The 19,761-nt window shown below is 38.9% G+C and overlaps 1 protein-coding gene across 1 annotated transcript; it reads right to left on the bottom strand.

Moving 5' to 3' along the window:
* Positions 1–465: 465 nt before the first annotated feature.
* Positions 466–1,809, bottom strand: LOC127529672 (voltage-dependent T-type calcium channel subunit alpha-1H-like). Its single transcript, XM_051934123.1, has 2 exons — positions 1,241–1,809; positions 466–849 (listed from the first exon to the last, which is right to left on the bottom strand). Exons 1-2 carry the CDS (start codon positions 1,379–1,381, stop codon positions 502–504), a joined length of 489 nt encoding a protein of 162 aa, XP_051790083.1. The 5' UTR covers positions 1,382–1,809; the 3' UTR covers positions 466–501.
* Positions 1,810–19,761: the final 17,952 nt, after the last annotated feature.

The following is a 19,761-nucleotide window of genomic DNA, read 5'->3' as shown; positions in this document are numbered from 1 at the left end:
AATTCAGTTATGTAATTGCCGAACTGAGTCTTTTCCTGAGTAAAATCTAAAAATCGGAGCGGAGAATGGAGCAGCTATGGTGCTGTCAGGCTGTCGACCTAAACCAGAAATATTTGGGGCATGCGGATGGCGAAGGGGATTCCAGTTGCACACACACCTAAAAAAGTAAACTCGCTTCCCCACTCCAACACTCCACATAATACCACCCCGAGCCCTAACAAATGCTTAGTTGGTTTATTCTTTTCACTATGAACAGGGGGCTCATACTTTACATTTTTTGCTGTTTCCGAGACTATCTTTTTGGACGTGATTTAGGCATATATTCACGGACGCTAAAATGTATTTTAAATTAAAGACCAAATTGATTTGGAAATATATTCATGGACAATATGTACCTTATATTAGCCAGCTCCTTCTGTTCACTGAAAGCAAAAAAAAAAAAAAAAAAAAACTCCAGGACAAATTAACCAAATATGGAGGTGCGTTTGCCCATCTTGTCTTTTATACCCGCATTTCTCCTTCGGATTGGCAATAAAAAGGATATGGGTTACAGACCAGTCGCAGACACCAGCTACGAGGGCGCGTTGTTTGCTTGAGGTAGAAGAAGACAACCGGAGCCAAAAGCGGATACTGGAGCTGCTCCTCACTGTCAGAACCCAAGTCCGCGGCCCGTTCAGGACCACATGAGTCTCCCGAACCGAGACTCCCTTGAACAGGGTTGTCTGTGCTGCCTCCGTCCTCATCGTCTCCTGACTCTGATATTGGGACCCTGGCATCCTTACCGCCCAGTGGATGGATCTGCGTTCCCCTGTCGCCATCGGTCATGATAGCACAACTGACAGTTGGAACCTGCCGGGAGATGCAGAGGGTTACCGACAGGTCAGGCAGACATTAGGATGAGGGTGCGAACCTCGAGAACTCATTTGTGAGTAATAAAATCTGGAACGATCAGGCACAAGAAATAAAACATAAAATAGTCACACACACACACACACACACACACACACACACACACACACACACACACACACATACACACACACAAATACTTAAAATAAAATAAGGCAACCAAAACTGTAATGCAAGTCTTACAATAGAAATAACCAAGTCCACATATTTTACTTTTCGACGAAAAACCTCAGCAACCAGGCGGAATTTAACCAAAGTCATTGCCTTAAAAAGCATTATATGATTTATGAAGGCAATCGGTGCTACTCGAATTTACAGAAAAAGCTTTTACCTTAATAAGGAGCACCGTTGAGTTTCCATAGGCGTAGACCTTCACCTCCACCATATATTTAAGAAATCCCTTCCTGACGGGCGTTCGTATTCCATCTGCGCCAGCAAATTCGCTGTGTAAATCAGATGGCAAATTAATCATACAACGACTGGCGCTGGAGATATGTCTCTAGTCTTTATCACATACACGGGAATAGAACAAGTACTTCGCGTGCATGCGGCGAATCCCGCAGTCACAGTGAATCTGAAAACTTCGGATTTAGCGAAGGGGTTCGGGTCACGTGACCCAGCGGCGCTCTGCTCTGACAATTAGAGCGTCCACGGCAAATGAGCTGCTGGAGGGCGGGCGTATCCAAGTGGATTTGTGCATCTTCGGGTGCTAGACACTGGTGCTTGGGGTTCTTGCCACTGGCGCCTGCAACTGTAGACATCGGTTCCGTCATTTCTCCGCTAAGATCTTCTTTCCAAACCACTTAAAACAAGCATATTTAACGTTCGGATGAAGACTGAAGGTGTGGTTGAGATTTCTAAAAGCAGAAGAAGGATCCAGTGTGCCGTGGTTTTATTATAGAGGGATACAATAAGCGTGCTATAATAATATTTAGAGGTATTTTTTAAAACTTTATTTTAAAATAAATCATCATAGTTTACTCGTATATTGTCAAATCTATTTGCGCCACCATTTATGGGTCAGGAAACTGAGGTGAAGGCACAGATGATCAGCGAGTAATCGACACTGAAGGATTCCATCCTGGGTTGTGGATCGTTAAATCAAGTAGCGCTACGACGTGTGTGCGATGGTGAAAAGAAGACTTCAGAAGACTCTGCCTGGATCGGACTCTCCGCTTTCATAAAATACCGACAGTAAATTAAAGAGCTTTAGTATCATACAGTGCATATGCACTAAATATGAAAGTGAAAGATATATTGAAAAATACAACACTAATCCATCTATCCATTATCAAACATACTCATTTTAGATTAGAGTGGCGAAAGCACGACTACTCTGTTTTTTATCAATAAAAGCGGCACGGTGTCATTCGCCTCAGTCCTTTAAAAATACCAAAAATATAAGGAAGAGAAGTGGAAGAGGAGAGGATTCAACACGGATCACACCGGCCCAATGTCCTCACTGCATACTAACAGTGGTGAAATGACACAATCACACGTGGATTAAGGACAAATATAAAAAAGGATGGCAGCAAGTCTACATGCGTCTGATTTTGGGAGAAAAAGGAACATATTCTGTATATATGTATCAACGAATTCTACACTGAATCGATATTTTAATGATCAAAAACGCGGCATAAAATTGACATAGTCGGTGAACCTTGCTACAGTAATACAAATGAAAAATTACTTTTGCTAATTTGCGTAAATTAAATGTTACTTTTAATATGATGAAATATTTTTGCTAATTTGTCTAAATTAATGATTAGTGTTAATATGTCTATTTGAAATAGTTTGATGGACAATTAATACATACAATAATGGTATCTTTAACTTTGCATTATCAACACAGACCTAAAAGGACATAAGTTTTGGTTTTACCAATGGGATAAGACTAAATGAAATTTAACTGAGCGCATTCTTAAAAATAAAAGTGCCAGAGTATTTCTTCGGAACGATAGGAAACCCGTTTTGTTTCCCAAAAGACTCATCCGCATGAAGGCTCCAGAAAGAACCATTTATGTATTTAGATCTCTGGCTCCATACAGTAAATAACCATGATGGTAAAAGATTTGTGAAATACCAATGGGTTAATGATTTTAAAAGGACTCTCGCCGCATACAATAACACAGGGTAAGATCTGTTAGTGTCCTGCACGGAAAAAGATACTTTGATTTTAAGAAACTAAATGAACAGCAATAAGAAATGAACACAACAGACATAAAAGAAACATTTGAACCATGGGCAGGGAGGATCTCTGGCTGACACTTAGCATGTTTTTTGGACGCTGGGAGATTTTCCAAAAAATAAAATTTCTTATGCACAGACATTCAGGGAGTTATTTAAAATATAGTATCTCTTTAAACTGGACAGCAAATTCCTAGAAGATCAGAATATTTAACGGTATAACCTAATAGGTGTCAATGTGTTGCTTTAAAATCTGTGGCCTTTGGAGAACTTTGCTCTTAAAAATAAATGTGCCAGAGTGGTTATCTAGTGCAATGCCATAAGAAAACCATTTTTGGTTCCCAAGACACATCCATGTAAAGGAACATTTTATTAAATCCATAACAAGCTCCATACATAATCATGGAGGGATGATAACAGATGTGTGAAATACCAGTGGGTGAAGATTTTAAAATGACTCTCACTGCATACAATAACTCAGACTGAGTGCAGGTTTTCTCAGTCTGTTAGCGTCCTTCTAGGTAGCCTACCATACATTATAGCTTTCAGCTTTTTTTCACATATTATGAAGTTTTTCAAAGCATTAAGAACCAATTTAATATGCAGAGAATGTTTCAAAGGAATAAAGTGGTGCTTTGTCAAGCGATATGAGGAACACACAACCAAGTAAAGAACCATAAAGAGCCATTTAAGAACCAGTAATAGTAAGAGTGCAGAAGGAACATACCTGCTCTTATTGGTTCTGCCATAATATCAGACTGTCCATATAGATAGATAGATAGATAGATAGATAGATAGATAGATAGATAGATAGATAGATAGATAGATAGATAGATAGATAGATAGATAGATAGATAGATAGATAGATAGATAGTTTGTTTTTTATTTATTTTTTTATTGGATATTAAGGGGTTTGTGAAGAGGGGTCTGAACGTGCCATGGAGACGCGGTCGCTCCTCCTAAACCCCCTCTTAAACGGTGATACAATGGGAAACAAATACAGTTTTTTTTTTACCTCCTCTTTGTTCGATCAGCTGCTGGCTTGCTGCTGCTGCTGCCATGACGCGTGATCAGCATCTCGTGCAGTGCTTTGAACGTTTAAAAACCTGTACAGCAGCTGTCCTACTCTTTGTCTTTTATTTCCGGCACCGGGCGTGGTTAAATATTTTGGCACAAAGTCTTGTCTCGCTGGACGTTAGTTCTTGATAATTTTTAGTTTAGAATTTAAAACTGGAATAAGAATCTGAAAATATAACAACATCACATTAAAGTTTGATAAATTGTGAAAAGAATGATACCAAACATATATCTGTAGGTTTCAAAATAAGTCCGATTGAAAGTGTGACAAAAAAGTGACATTAAAATGTCACGTAAAATCGTTGCACAAAATTGTTGCACTTAGAATTTTATATATAGAGAGTAGATTGTAAGTTCACAAAATGATGGAACAAATAGTCTAAAAACAAAATATTGCTCAAGAAACAGCCAAATGCTCAGTATTTAGATGCACCCTCATGAATGCCTGTGTTGTGTTGGAGACATTTTTATTTTTGGTCCAATAGTTTAATTGATTTTTTTTTTAACAAGATGCAGAAAAAATAGTTACAGAACTTAAAGCAGTTATGGTCTTACAGTATCAGTTCAGCTGTATAAGAAATTGCAAGACTCAAAACATTTTTAAAAATTAAGACATCTGTGTTATAATGTAAGTATATAGAAAAAGTACATTATATGATATTTATTTTGTCTTTTCTGCATTCAGCCATATTAGTGATCACAGAGATTGGTCATGCATGCATAATACATTTTTTGATTTAGCTTGATTTGCCTGTTGATTCAGTCATTTTCTGATTTTTACCTTTCCTTTGTCTCACCATTTAACTGAATGATTTTTCAGTTTGCATTTGTGTGAGCATTGTGTGAGCCTGTATTTAATCTTGAATTGTATATCATGGTGATTTGTATGAATAAAGTATGCTGCCTTACAATTCCTGAGTACTTGGCATACTGTATGTCATGACCAAAAGGTTTGTATGTATATCACAGGGTTTCAATGGGGGGTAGGGCTCTGGTTACCTACTACACCCAAAAGTGTGGGCTATTATAGCAAGGCAAATTACCATTTAGAAGTATCTCAAAATTCATTTCAGATATCCCAGACACAGTCCAGCTTTTAATAAATTTGACATTCATATCAAGATTTCCCGATACATATGAGACATTTAAATGCATTTCTGGATGTCTCAGGTGCATTTGGAGATATCACAAACTGATGCTTTTGAAGATATCTTGACTTCAGGATATCAATTCCTGTAAAACCTTACTCTTTTTAAATGCAACAACAAATAGCTATTACAGAGTTAAAACTTAACAGGACCTCCTTTGGCAGCAATTACAGCTGTGAGTCTCTTTGGGTAAGTCTCTATCAGCTTTGTACATCTTGAAAGTGGAATTGTTGTCCATTACTCTTGGAAGATTACTCAAGATCCATCATAATGTAGAGAGAAACGTTTGTGAATAGCCATTTTTGAACTGTCTTACAGATGCTCAGTTGGGCTGAGGTTTTGGCTTTGACGGGGCCATTTCATGGTTGTTTAAGTCACTCCAGTGTGGCTTTTGTTGTATGTTTTAGGTTTATGGCCCGTTGGAATATAAATCATATTCTTCCAGGTCTTAGGCTGCATCAGGCTTTCCTCCAGGTGTTTTCTGTACATAACTCAATTCATTTTTCTTTCTGTCTTTCCAAGTTTTCCAGTCAAAGTGAATCATCTCCAAAGCATAATGCTGCTCCACCATAGAGATAGCGTATGCCACTGTGAAGGTGAAAAGAGGCCTTGCCAATTCATACATGTTTAGGGTGGACAAAATAACAAAAAGAGGACATTGAAATGGAGTTTAGCTTTGAAAATAACCAAATCACAAGTACAAGTGCAGCTGCAAAGGTGAGTCATATTAGGTTTATTGCAATTAGCAGCATGTGTCAGCTCTAAAAGAGGTCTGACAATTACCACTTTCTTATTTGAGTTTTCAAAGCAACATGAGGCAATTAGCACTGTTCCAAAGAGGTCAGTGCCCAAAATGCAGGTGCATCAGCCACACAAACTGTAAAATTATTTCATACGTCAAACAAAACCATCTCAAAAATAATGACAGCACACGCTAAACATGGAGAATCTGCATCAGCAAATACAAACCATGGTCACAATTTGAAGCTAATCACCAGGGATAGAGAGAGATGTCATATGATTGTTGCTAAATGCCAAAAAGTAGAGCCATATAAAGGAAAATGACCACAGAATGAAATCAGCACCTCATTGCACCAGTCTCAACAGAAACTGTACGTCCTGAGCTTCATAAAAACTCAAATTTATGACAGAACCGCCATTTGGCAACCACCGGTATCCAAGTCTAACACACAAGGATACATAAGCTGGCGCAAGCACCCTAAAACCTAACAATAGAAAAAGGTAATATGGTCAGGTATGTCATTGTCCACCCTATTTTTCATTATCAGAATGTGGTAAAGGTTTGTTGAGGAAAGCCAAAGGACACCTTCCACCCGCAATGCCTGTTGTCAACCATTAACCCTGTTAGCAGATCCATGGTGGTGTGAACAACCATCTTCTGGGAATCATTAGGTCCAATGCTTGTTCTGCATTTTCATATAACAACCAAGGAATATGAGGCCATTTTGCAAGTAGGTTTCTGGGTACCTATGGTGCAAGCTTTGTTCCCTCATGATATTCCCTTATTCTGGGATAATACCTCATATATACTGTATAAACTGCTGAACAAATTCACAAGAGGTTTCATGAACACTAAAATGAAGTCAAATGCCTCACATGACCTCCACAAACGCAGAATTTAAATACCACTGAACATCTTGTTGGAGCACAAAGAGCACAGTGGATTTCCACCTTCTTTCTTGTTAAGAAACTGGAGGATTAACTTCTTAAAGAATGGTGTTAATATTCTACCACACAAAGTTCAGGACTTATATGAAAGAATTACAAGAAGGACTGAAGGAAAATGGAGAACTTACTCTTAATCAGGTGCTTGATATTAATATAGTATTAATTGTCTACAGCATTTTTGCTGACATGAAGATTCACCTTAGTACTGGAAACAAAGATCCGCTCTGTACCATCATCTTTACATATTTTTAAAAAGGTACTAGTCTTTGCCAGAAACACATGTTTCTCGTGAATGTATTTTTTTAAAGGCTTAGGCAGTGATAAGTAAAGGAAAAAAGACCTAACATTAAGTACTGAAGCATAGCAAAACAAATCCTTTTCTGTTTGGTTCTTCCTTCTGCATTCCATCTTTCAGTAATATAAGTGCAATCACAGTCAGTAGCACATTGACACTTTCTCTGTCCCTTACTAAAAAAAACAGAAAATAGACTTGATACACGTAATATAAGCAAACCTACAAAAATCTACAACCTACCTATTATTACTTGTTAGCTACAATAATCACTGAAACCTTCCATCACAACATTAACTTCTTCCCTAATTTAATTAAAATGAAACAATACAAATTAATAATATTGATAATGTGAGGAAAAATAGTAATAAAATGCAATAGTGGGAATATGCACAAGAAGAAACTGAGTGACAGCATCAATAAGGGATCTTATTTCATATCTGAAGCAGTGTTGCTTGTCATGTGATGTATTCACCTTTCAGGATTAGTACTGTGAATATATATATATATATATATATATATATATATATATAGTGGGTATAGAAAAGAATCATCCCCTTTGAAATATTCCCATTTTTTTTGCTTTATAGCCTTAAATAAAAACACACAAACCAATATTTTTTCCAGCTTTACTTACTCAATGCAATCTATAACATCCAAGTGAAAGATATCACAGCTACAGTTCAGAAGAATGTTGAAAAATGAAAAACAAGAAATACTGAGATTAATAAAGGATCACCCCCTCCTAAACAATATTTGTAAACTCAATCAGGTGTAAGTAAGCACCATTTCCATTGCAGACCATGGTTACTGGCTTCCACCTGTGATCAACTGTAATCAGTGTGATTAGTGAAGCATAAAAACAGCTGTTCCTGGAGCATTCATTCCCTTGCTTGGTAGTGCAACTGACAGCAAACAACTGACTATGGGTGGCAAGCCACTTTCAAAAGATCTCAGGGATAGAGTTGTGGACAGATATAAGGCAGGAGATGGATACGAAAAAATTTCAAAAGGCTTTATCAATCCCAAGGAGTACAGTAAAGTCCATAATAAACAACTGGCAAGTGTTTGGTACTACCAGGACCCTCCCTGGATCCAGCAGTCCCTCCAAACTGGATTGAAAAGTAAGTAGGAAACTGGTAAGAGTGGCTACCAAGATGCCAATGGCCACTTTGAAAGAGTTACAGGATTTTATGGCAAAGAGTGGTCATTGTGTGCATGTGACAGCAATTTCACAAGCACTCCACAATTGTGGCTTATTTAGGATGGTTTGAAGGAAAAAGTCACTTCTCAAGAAAGGCCACATTAAGGCTCGTTTGAGCTTTGCCAGAATGGACCTTGAAGATTCTGATGCCAAGTGGAAAATGATCTTATGGTCAGATAAGACCAAAATCGAACTATTTGGCCTCAATACCAAATGATACACCTGGCGGATCCACAACACACCATACGTACAGTAAAGCATGGAGGTGGAAGCATCATGTTGTGGGGGTGTTTCTCTGCCACAAGGCCTGGGGGTCTCGTTAGCGTAGAAGGAAAAAAGGAATGGGACAAAATACCATCAAATTCTTGAGGAAAACCTGCTACCTTCTGCCAGAATGTTGAAGATGGGCAGAATGTTCACCTTTCAACACGAAAATGACCCAAAGCACACAACAAAATTGATCACACAGTGGCTGAAGGAGAAAAAAGTGAAAGTCCTCGTGTGGCCCAGTCAGAGCCCAGACCTAAATCCCATTGAAAATCTGTGGAAAGATTTGAAGATAGCAGTCCACCAACGCTCACCATCCAATTTGACTGAACTTGAATAGTTCTGTAGAGAAGAGTGGGCAAATACTGCTCAATCTAGATGTGCAAAGCTGATGAGAAGTATTCCAACAGACTGAAGGCTGTCATTAAAGCAAAAGGTGGTTCAACAAAATATTGACATTGGGGGTAATCCTTTATAAATCACATTATGTCTTGTTTTTGATTTTTTATAATTTTTATGAACTATAGCTGTGATATCTCTCACTTGGATGTTGTAGGTTGCATTGAGTAAGTAAAGCTGGGAAGAAATATATTTTGTGTGTGTTTTCATTTAAGGCTGTAAAGCAAAAAAAATGGGAATATTTAGAAGGGGGGATTCTTTTCTATACCCACTGTACATATTGTCATGCATATATGTCTGTGGATCACTGTCAAGGCTCATCTAAGACAAGACCTACCACCCTGAGTCGAAAGTGGGGCTCACATTCACCTTCTCCTTTTTACTTCCCTCCACAATGCAGGGAAGACGCCCATTGAGGGCAACTGACTCCGCCCCTTTCAATTCCAGGCCTATAAAGACCGCAGCATCCGGAAGGAGGTGTTCAGTAGTGAACAGACTGCACTGTAGGAAAAAACTGCTTACAACCTGAGAGAGAAATGACTTTTGTTTTTCTAGCCTGATGGATTTCTTATTTTGCTTTTTTAATGTTTGTAACTTATATTGGTGTGCATAGCGGTTCTTTTTGTTATATTTTCTTGGACTGAATTAAATGGGGATGACAGGATTGGCACCTCAGCATTTACCTGTGGGACTTGAACCACCCTTTTCAATTACAATACAGTATATATAAGTGTTGTTAGGGATCATCTGACATCCCAACTAGGCTGAACTAGAACTGGTCCCTTGCCAGGAAGGGAGGCCAGAAAGATAAAGAGATTGAAGGAGTTGGCCTTCCCGGATCCTATACTCCCCCAATACACTGTTGGGCACCATCCTTGTGTCACTGCCCCTTCTTTTCAACCCACAGGCGTGCTAGTAAATGTAGTCCTATGCTACTGCCCTGTTGTATACCATGCCTACTGCAAGGGGGCGCTCCAAGGATTAATTATCACTGCTCTCTAGAGACTTCTGCCTGTACCCAGAAGTACTTTCATCAGACTATGGGCAGAAACTGGCAGTACTCCTGTGACCAGTTTAAAGAGGAACGCTGTCTTGCCTTGTGAAGTCAGGAGGTAGAGGACAACACTTGCAAGAGGAAGAGGAGTTGGAAAAAGGAGAGAGAAGTGGAAGGAGTCACTGTCCGTTTACATTCTGTATTTGGAAAAATAAAATCCATTATAAGTGGCACGGTGATGCAGTGGTAGCGCTGCTGCCTTGCAGTAAGGAGACCTGGGTTTGCTTCATGGGTCCTCCCTGCATGGAGTTTGCATGTTCTCCCCGTGTCTGCTTGGGTTTCCTCTGGGTGCTCCGGTTTCCTCCCACAGTCCAAAGACATGCAGGTTAGGTGCATTGGTGATCCGAAATTGTCAACTAGTGTGCGGTTGGTGTGTGTGTGTGTGCCCTGTGGTGGGCTGGCGCCCTGCCCGGGGTTTGTTTCCTGCCTTCCACACTCTGTTGGCTGGGATTGGCTTCAGCAGACCCCCGTGACCCTGTGTTAGGATATAGCAGGTTGGGAAATGACTGACTGACTGACTGAAAATTCATTATTTGAACCCATCAGTGGGGTTTGGGGCTTGATGTCTTTCACAATACATACTGTGTACATATATGTGTATATGTATAGTATTCTTATTTTTTGGTACTAAGAAACAGGGCCATACATTCTGTTAGAGCTACAGTAACATTTAGGATTCGTTAGTGACTTTTAAGTCCATTGTTCCACAGTTACTCATTGAAGAAATTGTTAGAGTGTGTAATGTTAACACAAAAAGCCAGGAAATGTCACAAGAAAATATTTTGGAACTTCAAACCAATCTCCGACACAGTTGCCTGAAACATTTCACTGTTTCACAAAGCTTCTTTCCATTCTTCACCGATACTTTCCTTGGTCTTGGAGAAAAGAGGTGATTGCTTCAGGGATGATTTACGTGTCAAATCAAGAGACATGCACTCATACAATCAAATGTTTTCTCATAAATAATGTAGAAACATGGCTGAACGTTACTTTTGAGATTATAGAAAGCATTGTATTGAAGAGTGGTGAAAAATCCCAGTTTAATATGGCATGGTAACAAAACCAAATGTGCATACATTTTACAGCTGCTGCTGTATCTCAAATATGCTTCATGATATCTTACTGATTGTACAGATAGTCATTCTGATATATCTTTAACTGCACATTTCAAAATGCATGTAGTTATTTTAAGAAATCTTGAAATTTCTTATCTCAAAATGCACAGGAGATTTCTTCCCAGATATCTTAAATAACATTGGCTTCTTGCTTTAAAAAATACCTCGTATGACCCAGATAACACTCTGAAATACTCTGAAAAGTATTTGAGATATCTTGAAGCAGATGTACCATCAGAATAGCTTAAACTGTGTTTCAGAATACAGTATCTCCAAGTATTAATTCAACTTGTCATTGGCGTAACTGGTGACTGTTAAATGGCTTAGTGAGCAGCAGGGCACCGAGGGTATTGGATTTATTCTGCGACCTTGAACTGTTAAGTAAATGGAGGAAAGAATGACATAGGAATGCTAGAAGAGAATGAATTAATTCTTCAGTTTTTCTAATTACTTCACAGTCCACACCACTGCTGTTTATGACTTTCTTTAAAACATTAGTTACACTTCAGAATGCAAGCTTGCTAGAGGCACCTATTAGTTACTGCCATGTAAGCAAGTTTTAATAAACGATTTGTTTGGTCATAAAAATCATATAAAGCACTAATGACAACCTCATAATAGCAGCAACCTACACTGAACCTATAGGTCACTTAGAAGAGCTTAACAAAAGCTTTATTCGTGTAAGTGAGGCCTTATAGCAAATTCCTGTGTCAAAGTGTTATTAAAATATTTTAATTAGATCACCCCAACCTCTGTTAACAATAATCTTAATTTTTTTGCAGTTCGGTAGTAACGCTGTCTTTTAGAGGACCAAAACGGGTGCATCATCTATGGCTTATCAAGGTATTTATTAGATATTTTATTTGTTCACCAGATAATGTAATTGAAACATACAGACTTACCGGTATATTTGTTACTGGAAATAACGAACGAAATAAGAGTAGTTTCACTGAAACGGTAAACAGTAAAGATCTCACGATAAAACGGATTACATGTTTTGAATACACGCGCGTTGTCCTAATAAATGAAACCTCAAATATCACGGTATACTTTTTTCTATCTGAGATGAGCACACTTACTATTCACCTCGGTATACGTGAAATCATCTCTGGTAGGGACCGCGTTGTTATTTGTTAAATAGCTCCCCCTGCCGGCGAATAATCACATTGCATTAAAGAAACGGAGAAAGAACTTGTTTAAGATAACAGCATAAAAATCACTCCAACTGCAGACTCTGTTGGAACAGTCTGGTACAGAATGCACCCAATCACACTCAAAATTAAACTGAACGTTGCATTTACTGTGTAGAATTTCGATGCGGATACGTTTGAGATGGGTGTGGGGATGAAACTTTCTTATAAATGTCTCTGACACGTTTCCAACATTTTCTAATAGAAAGTGAACATACAGTATTAGAAAGTGATGCCGAGAGGACAGTTCTTTCGAAGAAAAAAAGCGATTGCTAAAGTAGCTTCATAAAATATCTATCAGTTATTCACGTCCACTGCCTAATCTCCTTATAGATTTTGTAGAAGTGCATAAAAGCCGCTTTCTTAATGCTCGGTTGACTGGGCGATGGCGTTGTTAGCGATGCTGGTCAGCTTAATAACGTTCACGTACTGAGGAGGAGCGGGCGTTCATGTGCCCTGCGCCCACACTGCGATACTCGTAGTTTACTGGAGACATCATGGTGTGATGTTCTGCATTTTACATAAAGTGAGTTGGCCCTTTTATTACCATCCACTCCGAAGTAAAGCACACGCACATCAACCATTCGCGTGCACCCCTCTTCGACGTGACCCCCTCTTCAGACATAGCACCTCAAGTTATTCCTCGACTAAACGAGCTGAGTAAGTCATCGTTCAAAAGTAATGTGTAGTAACGTAACAAACCTAACAAAAAAGACCCTTCGTATTGATGTACAGTATGTTTGAAACAAGTGGTCTCGCGCGTTTCAAGATTTGATTGTCAAGTGGGCACAAAAAATGGGTTGCCGAGTGCAGCCCTCTGTTAATGTTGCCCTGTCCAATATGTGTCAGTTATTCGCCCAGCACCTCAAATGAATTGCGTGAACGGACAAAACAGAAGCACTTGAGCTCCGTTACCGTTTGAACAACGCCCGGCGCACAATGAAAGAGGCGGACAACAGAAGTGCACGTCGGACATACTGAAGGACTACGAACAGCCGTCAAATCCTAGCGGCGCTGTATTGACTGCCCTGGTTTAAACCTAGGAGTGATTTCAAAATGTCAAATCTGTTATTAGTTTTTGTTAAAATAATGTCTTTTGTTTCCAATATAAAAACATAACATTTTGAAATTCATGAGATGAGTGTGTACCTTATTCCATTAACACTAATGTTTTATGTCAACTCCCTCCGACTGCACAAGGCCGGCAAACACGATTAGGGCCGGAACAGTACAGTAGCCCCTACTTAGCGATGCTCTGTCTTTCAACGTTCATTTCGGCTAAAATATTCAAAACCAAGCAGACCAAGAAGTTCGATAGCCCGACGATGATTAAGAGATTCCTCCCAGTTCGTCTATCTTTGCTTAACTGAAATGAAGTATCCGTTAGGCAGTATACACACGCTTCTTTAATGGCACTATATGGTTCTGTACTGAGTTGTGTGGTTCTTCATAGAACCACTGAAAAAAAAAAGATTTAATTCTGGGAAGTGTTCTTTGTATTTGAAGTTAGTTTTTGTGTATTGAAAACTTTCTAATATGTAGGGGGGAAAAATCCTGAAATTTTGAATGTTTGGTAGGCTACCTATCAGGACACTAACAGATTAAGAAAACCTGCACTTAGCCCAAGTTATTGTATGCAGTGAGAGTCATTTTAAAATCTTGATCCACTGGTATTTCACACATCTGTTATCATCTGGTTATGAGTATGAATGGGGCTTGTTATGGATTTAAAAGGTTCTTTCTGGAAACATATTTTTAAAGAGTGAACTTCTCCAAAGGCCACAGTTTTTAAAGAAACACATTGACACCTATTAGGTTAGGTCAGATATTCAGATCTTCTAGCAAGTTTCTTTCCAGTTTAAAGAGATACTACATTTTTAAATACCTCCCTGAATGCCTGTCCATCCATCCATTTTCCAACCCGCTGAATCCAAACACAGGGTCACGGGGGTCTGCCAGAGCCAATCCCAGCCAACACAGGGCACAAGGCAGGGAACCAATCCTGGGCAGGGTGCCAACCCACCACAGGACACACACAAACACACCCACACACCAAGCACACACTAGGGCCAATTTAGAATCGCCAATCCACCTAACCTGCATGTCTTTGGACTGTGGGAGGAAACCGGAGCGCCCGGAGGAAACCCACGCAGACACGGGGAGAACATGCAAACTCCACGCAGGGAGGACCCGGGAAGCGAACCCGGGTCCCCAGGTCTCCCAACTGCGAGGCAGCAGCGCTACCCACTGCGCCACCGTGCCGCCATAGCATGTAAGGATCCCTGAATGCCTGTGAATAAGTAAATTTATTTTTTTGGAATATTCCTGCTTGGAAGCTTATTTTATACCACAGAACTTTTTTGTAATAATACATCTTTTGATTTATAAAACTTCTACATTTACATGTTCCTTAACAGGCTGGGGTTTGGCCGTTTTCCCCCTCTAGTGGACATTTTGAGATGTTTTTGGAAACTTGTGTTTAGGAACCCAAAGTTCACAACATAGGGTTGATTTCTGCCTTGTGACTATGAACCTGAGGAAGTAAGTTTGAGAATGTGGTATCACTACAGTTGGAAACACCATTTTCAATAACCTCATTCCTATATTAAGTTATTTAATATATCGTCCATCTGTGAGAGATCGAGGTTCCATTCTTTGTTGGATTTGATCGTACACCCCATGTTGCTGAGACAAGCTGCAGCTGCCTGTGACCTTGTGTTGAAAAAAAGAAACTAGGCAATGGATGGATGAATAGCATACACATAGAGTACAGAACTACAGAAGCTTATTCCTGCCAAAAAAATGTATTATGTTATTTTGCAATACTTTGCAATAATTAATATGCTGTTTTGCAAAAGTATTGTATTATTTAGCAAAGATATTATCTGCTGCCACTGGTAATATTGTGCATGTGTGTGCTTTGGTCGGTTAGTGACAGCTATTTATGGCTGCAGCACATGTGAAGCGTGAAGTTACAGCATTAACGGCCTACAATTACCTGTTTAAACACTGAATACTGGAAACTTCTCAATACATTTAGCCTCTCAAGAGCTGTGCAGTAAATAACATCCGTCCCCTTTTTCGATCCCCAAGCTGAGCTCCTGAAGATTCAAGATATAAAGACTGACCAAAGACAGTGCCTGCTGGGCTTGGTAATAACACTGTGCACGTTCGTGCGCCGGCCATCTAGTGACAGCTATTGAGGAAGTTAGAAAGAGCTGAACAACAATCATAAGTATGCTTTTACCCCGGCATGTGCCAAGGGTAAACTTAATCTGCCCGTTTTAGGGTCACAGGAAGCCAATGATTATCACAGCAGTACTTGGCTCAATTGCATGACCAAGCAGAAAAGAGAGTGCTGGGTGCAATCCAGTAACAGAAACCTATTAATAAAGTATCAGTTTAGCTTAGTTATTTAGATTAGATTGGATAAACTTTATAAATCCCATTGGGAAATTCAGATTTTCCTCATAGTTTGAATACTTGGTTGAAGCACCTTTAGTAGCAACAGTCACAATAAAAAGCTTTCTATAATTTGATACCACTCCTTTACATCGGTGTTAAGGAATTTTAGCCCACTCTTCTTTGGAGGACTACTTTAATTCAGGCACACAGAAGGCTTGCATTTACTTTTCAACACATGAATAGTAAAAATATATTTATTTGATTGTAAGTATTGTTGACACATTTATAGTATTCAGTTTTAAAAAAGATCCTACACAGTTGAGCGCACCCACTGCTATCAATTAATCCTCAGATCAACAGGGAGAAGAAGCAAACCCTATGCAGACCCCGGCGCTGTGAGGCAGGAATGAGTGCACTACAACTCTGCCAGTGTTAAAACATCTGTAGTTAACTTAGAAACATTAACCTGATTATCACTAAATACATTTATCACTTGATTGCATGCTTAATCTCTTAGTCAATAGCTGTCACTACACTACAGAAGCAGGCGTGTGCATGAAGATAATGGCAGCAGCAGCAGGCTATATGACTGCATACTTTGTGAAATAACACAAGAACTATTGCAAAATAATGTAAAATATTCAGTTATTTTAATGCATAAATGGGTATTCTACTGCATATTGCCCATCCATTTTGTGAAAACATTTTTTTTCCCCAATTATTGCAGTGTGAAGTCAGAGGCTGTTCAAGTCAACTCTGGGAGCAGAGCAGGAGTCAGCTCTGAATGGGACCCCAGTCCACCACCAGGAATGCTCCTCCACATTTACTCATGCAGATCTTTTTCAAGTGGCATTCATGCCTTTGAGATGTGGGCCCCACAATGCATGCATATTATTGTAATGTTAGTTTTGTTCATAAGAGAGCATATTCATTCTTTATGGTTGTCAGCATGTGGAAGATAAATGTGGTGTACAGGTACATGCCTAGCCATACTGTACAGCATACTGAGCCAATGTCAGAGAAAATAGGTTTTATGTTACCTAAGTGTTCAGTCTTCTTTTCAATGAACACAATAGAAACAGGCCAAATAAATATAAAAGTGATAAAACACACATAGGATTCTCAGCACTAAATTCATTTTGATATAACTATTGAGATTGTCAATAGTGCTGAACATAGCACATCACCACCTAGGAACAAATCCTGGACCAGATGCTCAAAGGACCCCATTCAGATTGGACAGACACACAACCTAACCAGCTGAGATAAAGAAGGTTGAGGGGTTAGAGTTTCTGCTATCTGTAACATCACTATAATCGCCTTACTGATCCAGCAGCATGTCACTAAGAATATAGTCGATAAGCATATCATTTAATTCAGTTAATTTATGATGATGGTTAAACATTCTGAACTTCTCGGCAGAGCACTGTGTCTTTTGTTTGCATTGTGAATAACGTCTTTGCTGTCAATACTTGACCTCCATCTTACCTTAGATCCTCTTTATCACAGCACCTTTCTGAAAACCTTGATAAACTATTCTGAACTGGAAAGATCAGACTACTTAATGTGTTCTTATCTGTTGTGACACCTGCAGTCAGTTATCAGTGGTGATCGATACACTTCTCTGCAGCCTTAATCCTGTGGTATGCTCCAGTTCTGCTGCTTGGTCCTCTTCTCTTTAGTATTTAAATGTTATCACTGTAATAGCTAATTAACCTGCATAGATCCGTACTCTTGTATGCTGTTGATACCCAAGCTCTATGTGAAAGGGACCCCTTGATGTACGAGGACCTCAGACAAGCTGCTCACTGCTCACCTTAATGACATCAGTGCATGGATATCTACCAACCTTCTACAGTACAACATTGACAACAGTCAGCTGCTTCCTGTGGGATCCCTAGCTCGGTGTCCTTCTTGACAGCACTAAGCTTTAGTTAAAACATCCTTCTGCCTAAAGTGTGACATACAGTACCTTATACTTGATGATAAAGTAATACTTTCTTATCGGATTACTGTCATTTTCTTTCAGATATTCTTCCTGTTAAAAATGCTGACCATAAGCAGATCCATTAAAAATTTTATTCCTCAACTGGTTTGACAGTGCTGCACCGATTTCATGTTTGATACCAAATTCTCTCAGAAGTTGGCTGCTAATTTACAAAGCTATACATTTCTGTACTTCAGACTTACTGTCATTATTAGTTACCCCATATTAATCTGCCAGACTGCTTAGACATCTGAGGCCAACACTCTCACAATCCCAAAACTTATCCACACTCTTTCAGTGTTCTGGCTTCTATTCTTTGGAATACTCCTCATTTCACGCTAAGTGAGGACATTCAAATCACCTTGTCTGAGTTTATTCTGTATTAATCTTAAATGGACTCTTGCATATGTGCCCACATGAATTTTACTTCTGCTAATTCCATTTTGGTGTTTGTCCACTCTAACTGTGGGGCATATTAGCAGGACATTTTTAGCACTGAAGACTCCTCCTCATTTTATTTCTTTCTATTAGCATGTATTTAAATGGTCATGTATTGCATTTTGTTGTTTGTTTATTTTTGCTTTGAATTGTTTTCATTTATGCTTTGTAAAGTCCCTTATGATGGCAGGCTTTGTGAAAGAAGATATATAAAAAAGTTGGGTCTTCTTGATTCACAGTTTTCAGAATCGGTCAAATAGGGCTTTCAAATTCTAGATAAATAATTCCCAATAAGACTGCTTTTTTTAAGAAAATAGACATAGATACATATAGATACGACACAGATACTGTACAGTAGTTTCTAAGGACTCATCCCTGCTCTAATTGAGAAACACTGGTAGCTTTTCAAGCACAGACTACTTGATGCAGGTCCTGCCATAGCATCTCAGTTTGTTTCAGTTATGGACTTTGACTAACCCCGCCCAAAACTTTAATTTTGTTTCATTAATGTCATTCAAATATTGGCTTACTTTTGCATTAATAGTCATCTTGCCACAAGAACCAACTATGCTATAGTTTCAGATCACAAATGGATGACTGGATGTTTTTCTTAAGAATGTTCTGATACACAGTATTATTCATGGTTTCTTCAATTATAGCAAGCTGTTCAAGTCCTGAGGCTGCAAAGAAACCCCACAAGATCATTGACCATCACGTTGTTTCAATGCAGGTATGACATTCTTGCCTAGAAGGTTATCTTTGTTGACCCAAGAGACGTCTACAATTCTTTGGACAAATTTTAGGGTCCTTCCTGAATGATTTTATGCCTTGAAATAGTATTGGCAGGCTGGCCGCTCTTCACAAAATTTACTACTGTTGCAAGTGTCTTCGGTTTAGAGATTATGGCTACCTTTGTGGTTTGGTGGAGGTCCAGAACTTTTAAATGTCTTTGTAGTCCTTTCAGGCTGCTGGTAGACATCAACAACTTTTTTTTTTTCCTAATTTCCTAAGGAGATCTTTGATTTTTCTTGGATTGATGCATATTGAATCTTTGTGCTTGTAACTTGATTCCGATGATGTAGTTCTGTAGAAAAGTATTTTCCCACTGCCTAATATACTTTATTTCTACATATTCTACCTAATGAATGGTCTCAGTCCTTTACACAAAATGAGAATTGGAACCGGAGTGAACATGCAATAATAATAATAATAATAATACATTTTATTTATATAGCGCCTTTCCCATGCTCAAGGCACTTACAGAATATAATAAAGAATGGCAGAATATACAGTATATAGCATTGTACAAACCAGATAAATAAATAAAGAAGATTAAGACAATAAATTCTGAAAAAAACCAGACAACATAATTGATGGTCTCGCACACACATACAGGTTAC

The sequence above is a fragment of the Erpetoichthys calabaricus genome, chromosome 11 (genome assembly GCF_900747795.2).
Source record: "Erpetoichthys calabaricus chromosome 11, fErpCal1.3, whole genome shotgun sequence".
NCBI classification, from domain to species: domain Eukaryota; kingdom Metazoa; phylum Chordata; class Cladistia; order Polypteriformes; family Polypteridae; genus Erpetoichthys; species Erpetoichthys calabaricus.
The sequence above is the reverse complement of the archived record's forward strand: the minus strand, read 5'-3'. Positions and strand labels throughout refer to the sequence as shown.